General features: G+C 45.1%; 1 protein-coding gene across 1 annotated transcript in view; it reads right to left on the bottom strand.

Annotated features, from left to right (window-relative positions):
* Window positions 1-713: 713 nt before the first annotated feature.
* LOC142989952 (neural-cadherin-like) overlaps window positions 714-7072 on the bottom strand; it is a 73988-nt gene continuing 67629 nt past the window's right edge. Inside the window, exons 31-33 of the mRNA XM_076139673.1 lie at window positions 6412-6662; window positions 1962-2116; window positions 714-1280 (exon numbers count right to left, since the gene is read on the bottom strand). Of these exons, the coding sequence (XP_075995788.1) occupies window positions 714-1280; window positions 1962-2116; window positions 6412-6662 (973 nt within the window). The remainder of the gene's footprint in view (window positions 1281-1961; window positions 2117-6411; window positions 6663-7072) is intronic.

Here is a 7072-nt window from a genome sequence, read left to right as displayed (position 1 = left end):
TATTCCTCTCATCAGAGCCTGTTGGGGATGGCAACGGTTATGCGAATAAGACAAGAACAACTGTTTCAGTTTATTTTCTGAGTCTTTGTCATCATTTCCTCCTCCTAACATCAACATCGATCATAAAAACATCTTGTAATCTTCCATGTGTGTATAATTAAAGAGACGCATGTGTGTGTGTGTCCTCACTTTGAAGATGAGTGTTGGCTTGAACTTCAAAAATGGTAGATGTGACGGATTCCAACAAGACTGAGATCAAAATATTGTCAAAGATATTAATTTATTTAAAAGTAAGTAGATAATACAAACGAAACCAAATAGTTTTGCCACGTAAATGATTTCATGAGTCATTAACAACAAAAAGAATCCTCGTCAGCCTTCTTCTATATTACTCTGGAGCTTTATGACATGAAGAGTTTGGACACGAGGTTCCTCCCAAAGTGCTTTCTGTAGAATATAGATACTGTACAGAGCAAAGTCAAGTAAACAATACACCACATCGGATCATTCATTGGTAAACAGATTTCATATCAAAGAACTTAAATGTCCAAGTTTCATCAATACAGTACATATATAGCAGACTCCACATAGATGCTCACAGCCTCTCAGTCTCAGAGTAGCTCACTTTTAATTACCTCCCTTTGGAATTCTACCTCTGCGCACTGATTGGTGTTACCTCACAACCTTCAGTCCTTTTTCCTCCCAGCGCAGTCTTACCCACTTTTCTCACAGCTCAGCTGCCCTGTGCTCTCCTTCAGTGTGTCCCTGGGAACCTCTGGAGGCTTGGCGTCTCCTCTCAGTTCACTGACCACAGCTCGGAGGGTTTTGAACCTGTCTAGCCGGGGGCTCTGGGCCCCCTGGAGCCTGACCTCTGAACCCTGAGATGCACTGAGGGAGCTCAGCGAGCGCACGGCCGCCAGGCCGCGTTCCTTCCTGGAGGGGCGGCGAGGTGTGGTCATGGTGCCCAGCTCCCCAGGGTGCTCTGTGTCTCTGATGACCTCACACAAGTAGCGAGCCAGGTCCTGGCTGGAGAAGGACAAGGTTTTCTGTGATCGCCGGAAGGTCAAAGGGGATGGCAGGGTTTCTGACTCTGAGGGGGGAATGGCCAGACGCAGGGCGATGACTGCGCTCCCGTTCCCATTTGGCATCCCCTTCCTGCTGCTGTCCTGGGGGGGTTTACTCTGTGGGTACGAGATGATGCTTTGAGGATAACTGTACCGCAACGACTGTGCCGGGCTGGGCTGGAGGGAGCGCTGCAGCTCCACCATATTAAAGGCATTCTGAGACGGAGAGACCGAAACAGAAAGTACAGAGAATGAAGGAGGAGGAAGAGGAGGAGGAGAAGAGGGCAGGGAGACGGGGGGGAGGCATTTTCTGCATAATGTTCTTTTTGAATATAAAAGGTAATGAAAAACAACATTGGCACATGACACCAATCTGCGCTCAAAGGAGTGGAGCTCAGCTAATGCCTCTGCAGGCAAATGAAGCAAAGATGAAGATCCACCACGAGGGTAGAGACGCTGGCAACAACAGCACCATTGATTGGCCAAGTAATTAATTATTTGATTGCGGAGGGGGAAACTGCTATTACCAGCACTATTAAAACAAATAGAGGCATTAACAGCTATTGGTATCTTCTAGCTTAATTTCAGCTAATTGACTCACATTCCCAGATCTCTAGGGAAACAATATTTGGTCTTAATTTCATGGCACCAACAAAACACCAGCCTCTGTTTGGCTGCAGAGCAAAAACGATGCTATTTTCAGCATTAGTTGCTCGCCGTTATTTGTTTTTGCTCAATCCTGCGTCCTCGCTAAAGCTCTGAAAAAAACATCACTCACCTTGATGTCAGTCCAATCAGTGAAAAATGTCATGTTTTTATAATATAAAACCCTGAGCCCTTAATGAGATCTGAGCTGGGTGTGTGTATGTGTGTGTGAGCTTGTCTGCCTGCCCCTACCTGGTCCTGCTCCCCTCCGCCTTCCTCATCGTAGTTGAGCACGTTTTCTCGGATGTCCTCCCACTCCCCGTGGTGTGCAGACACGTGGTACACACCCTCCTTCAGGCCCTTGTGCCTCCTCCAGCAGGAGTACAGAAACAGGCCCAGCATCAACACTGAGCCACAAACAAGGAAAAAACAGGTTAACACAATGGGAAATTTTGCTCGCATCATCAAAAAAAAATGTGTGCACGTGTTTCAAATTTGCAACGTGAACTAAAAGTGAAGAGAAAGTAAAATAAACGCTGAAATACTAAGAAATACCCAGGATGTTGTTATTCTCCTAAATAGATGTGCAGCATCATAATCCCGGGCAGCAAAATGGATCCATCATGTCCATTAGATATGTTATTATCATTATTATTATTAGGACCTGCTAATGGATGCATGGAGGGACGAGGGACAGACTCTCCACCGTTTCTCTTTGATGTTACTTGTGTGTGTGTTTCTGCTCTATTCAAGGACTGCAGTTCCTTGGAAACCTATTAAGTGAATTTGTGCTCCTCCCTGCTTAGAGCCAACAGCCTTGGCGGCTTGGCTGAAGGCAGAGAGGAATGCTGGGGGAGAGGAGCAGAAAAGGTCCGAAAGCATACGCATCAATCACAGCTATTGTGTGCTGAATTATACAACATGCAGGACTGACCTTTAAAGTCCATTAATCTCAACCAATATTTTTCTCCCATCTGCCATCCCTCTTTCTCTTTCTCCCTTTTCCAGCTATCTGTTTTTACAAGTTCACACTCTGACTCTTACTTTTTCTTTATCTGCACAATTCGTTTTCTTTTTGTCTCTCTGTATAAGAACTTCCCTCCCTCCTCTCCCTCTCCTCACTCGCCTTGTGTGCCTTTCTCTCTCTCTGGCCTCGGCTTTTATCTCACACACACTTGATGGGATCCATTTCAGCTGGAATACTTTGCACGCCGTGTTGTAAGTATCGCTTTAATTGGAAATCTTCTGTGAAATCCGTGATAATCATATTAGTCTGGATTTGAAAGTAATAGCTTTGCTCTTTAGGGGTCACGGAGAAGGCAGGTGTGCATAAACAAACAGAGAGAATGGGGGGGGGGAGAGAGAGGGAGAGAGAGAGAGAGGGGGAATCACCATAAAATGATATCTCCATGAAGAAATCTCCCTTTAGCCACTCCCTCCCAGGGAGTTCTTTGGAAACCTTCCGCTGCTATTTACTGCACTCTTCATCTCTTATGCTACTCTCAGATGGGGAAGTGAGATTGTGAGCCTCTCATTTAATCCTAAATCAGCTGGAATGGGGTGGTGGGGAGGCTGACTTGGCCGCCCTGAAGCGCCATACAGGAAAACACCAGAATCACGACAAAAGCCTTAATGCCAACAGTGGCAAAGTAATACCTCCTCCAAGCACCTGCCTGGAGTTATCTCCAAACCCCAACAATGGCACAGGTAAACACACACACAGAGGCACACACACACACACCTTGCCTACGCCTTATGCCTGAAGCCATTAAGGCCCAGATTGTGTGTTCAGGATCAATATCACTCAGGTTGGAGAACAAACATCGCCGACATTCATCAATTCCTAATGTGGCTGCTTTTGCCCTCTAACAGTTTCTATGAACTGGGTATTATGTTGTTAGGGCCTGGCCGGGCCGCCGCACATTATGAATGAGCGTAACGTAAACAGTTACAACGCAGCTTTACCTTTTCACCCCAGCTTCAATATAAGGTTAATGAAAAAGAGTTACTGGGCGAGATGGCAGCAGAATGAAATGTCAACGGAGGAGACAGACAGTAAGAGACAGAACAGCAAGAAACGAGACAGGTGAGAGGTGAGATGAGTGGGAAAAATTATTTATTAATACATCTTTCAGAGAATAAAAGGAACGGGCACTTTACACAAGCATTTGGCATTCAGACTCCATGTGGAAAATTAATGTTTTATGCCTTAAAATTGAATGTCAAACTCGATGTAATAAAGTATCTGCACCTTCTGGCATTTTCAATTGGATTAATGAGACGCGATCAGACATCAGCTCGTCTGCTTCTGTCAATAGAGCGCTCGCTGAGCTCACACACTCTGGACCGTCTGCCGTGGCTTATGTAAAACTCAATAATGGATGATCATTTTAACTTTTCATGCAGGTTGAGGCAGAGAAGGAGTCCCCCTTTAATTTAACACCCAGCCGGCAGTCTGCATGTGTGTGTGTGTGTGTGTGTGTGTGTGTGTGTGTGTGTGTGTGTGTGTGTGTGTGTGTGTGTGTGTGTGTGTGTGTGTGTGTGTGTGTGTGTGTGTGTGTGTGCGCGCGCGCGTGCGTGCGTGCGTGCGTGCGTGCGTGTGAGCGGTGTGCTGTGGAGATCAGGGTCATCATTAAAGAATTATCTTTATACAGCTGGATTCATTTGGATTTTGATGACTGCTGATTATGATGTATAACTCGGTTGCTGCCTCTGCTTATAAATCTGAAAAACTATGAAGCTGGTTTGATCTTTCAAGCTGTGAAAACGTAATAACAGCCACTAAAGCCCTCTACTTCCAATTTGAATTATATTATGGATTAGTGTGTGCGTCTTGTTGAGGTGAAAAGTTGGGAGCCTTGAATATAAACGCCTCATCAGCAACGGTGAGCTTCGCTGCGTTAAAAAAATAAATAATAATAACCGCTCTCCCCTCTTTTATTTAGTATGCAACACATGAATTTCCATGAATGATGCTGAGGCCACATTTAATCATCTGTGAATTCAGTATCAAATATTGAGGAGCGCTTTATACGTTTCACTCTCAGGTGTCAAGAATAAGTGATGTCCCAATACTCGCCACATGGCCTGGGGGGCACAGGGAGGGGGGGCGGGGGGGCACAGCGCCCGTTATAGAGGTGGGGGGACAGTGTATTGAATTGGCCGAGCGTTTTATAAGGCCGTCTGTGATAGAAACACTCATAAACAGCCATGTGGCTCTGCAGAGAGCACTGAGCTCGCCAGATGCTGCAACGCGTGACATTTTGTTATGTGCGCGAGGACGGGAGACTCTCTCTTCCCTGCCGCTCCAAACTGGCCTCGCCACGACACAAACCACGTATAGATGCCACGGATTATAATTGGGATGCGTCCGTTTATATGCGCTGTATTAATTGCTCATTGCGGAATCAAATCCAATGCATTAATAAAGAATAAAGAGACAACAGAGAAAATCCCAAAAAAATGTATTAAACTCTGGAGCTTTCATTTAATATTTCTTTCCCCGGCCAGCATCAAAAGTGTTAGATTTGAGTTGAGCCGGTTTTTATCACAGGCTATTAACTAAATATTTCATGAAATTCTCTCATTGAACTCATTGTCTTATTAGAATTGATTGATAAAAAAAAAACAGTGGTAATTAAAGTGTGGTGTGATTCTCCCAAGACTCCGACTCGCAGCTCCTCTGCTCTTTGTGTTCTTCCAGTGATAAATTATGCATTTCCTCATCACAGAGCGAAATGAGGTGGAGAAGAAAGCATCAGAATTACAAACAAATATTCTGTATTGTCTCTTGTTAAGGCACAAAGTGTAGATCTTCACTTCAACTCACCAAACCACCAGTTGTTCCACTTCTGTCTCGCTTTGACTCCCTTAAAACTAACCGGGTCTAGTTTAGACTAACTTTAATCTCAAACCGGCATTTAATCTCATTTAAATCCAGCAAAGCCATCTTTTCCCTATTTTGATGTTTTTTGCTATTTCTGGGTTTTGCAAAGACGGATGTACAAAAGAATGCACAAAAACACACACACACACACACACACACACACACACACACACACACACACACACAGTCGGACACAAACAGATTTAGGACAGCTTAGGTAAAAAGAAAATGACAAACAGAGGTGGATGGGAAAATATAAAAGAGAAGACATCAGGAGAGTAAAATGAAAGGACGGTGAGATAAAACAAGTCGGACGGATAGAAAAACCCAAAATAAGGCAGAGGGTGAAATTGACTTTTGAAGTGAGAGTGGACGCTGAATACGGAGCGATCTATCAAGAAATTGCTTGATTCTCTCGGGACACGTGCTGCTTCCCTGTGAATCACAAAGTACGAGTCTGCCCTGCTTACATCTTCATCACCGATATGTGTTTTAGGTTTTCACTGCCTTCCATCCTGACACAACTACACAGATCAATACAGGTAACAATGTGTGCGTGTGAATGGAGTTCACAGAAGTAAGAACACGGATGGAGAAGCAATGAAACGGGGAGATTTTGCGGATAGACGCAAACATGATGTGAGACTTAGGCTGGGAAGTGGAAAACAAGCAAAATGGAGATGTAAAGACATGAATTAGGAGATGAAATACAGGAAAATGGAAAAGAAAAACATGCATATAAAGAGAGAGATGATTGGAGAGGTGAACGGCGTGGGGGTCACCAAAGGTAGAAGAGGACGTAATCGACATAGCTACCTAGGAAGGCCATGACGCAGATGCTGATGGCGAACATGGAGCTGACGCTGAGGGTGTTGCCGTCCTGGTTTTGAACCATGGCCAGCGTCACCTCGCAGTGGCGCCCCCTGTAGCCCTCGCTGCAGCGGCACGAGTACCGGGAGGGGGAGTGAGCCACGCAGGTGCCGTGGCGGCAGGGCCGGCTGGCGCACAGCGTGTACACACACACTTTGCCTAAGGAGCTCTCTTTGGTCATGTGGCCTGGAGGGCACCTGTGCAGGGGAAAGGAGAGAGGCGACTGTAGTGCAAATGTGACGACGGCAGAGACGTGAGGAGGCTGGCAGGTAAAAAAAAAAAAAAAAAAAAAGAATGCTGGAAAGAAAGATTGTGAAAGCTAAGCTGACATGGTACAAATTAATCCCTCAGGTATTCACATCACATATCAGACACAGAGCTGTAATCTTTGAAAGGTTCCTTACTTAATAAACAGCACAAAAAGAAACCAGATAACATATGAGTGACTTTTTGATGGAATAGCCTCTCAAAAACATTTTTCCCAAAAATTAGCCCAGGAAATTAACAACCCCTGGTTCACTTGGAGTCTCTGAGTGTGCTTTAACCTCAAGCTGGGCAAATAAAAGAAGATATTGACCCCGAACATAAAGCAGAGAGGGAGAGAGAG

This window comes from Genypterus blacodes, unplaced genomic scaffold (assembly GCF_046128005.1).
Source record: "Genypterus blacodes isolate CSIRO-AG114 ecotype Tasmania unplaced genomic scaffold, CSIRO-AGI_Gbla_v1 ptg000015l_1, whole genome shotgun sequence".
Taxonomy (NCBI): domain Eukaryota; kingdom Metazoa; phylum Chordata; class Actinopteri; order Ophidiiformes; family Ophidiidae; genus Genypterus; species Genypterus blacodes.
Note: the sequence above shows the minus strand (reverse complement) of the source record. Positions and strands in the feature narration are given on the sequence as shown.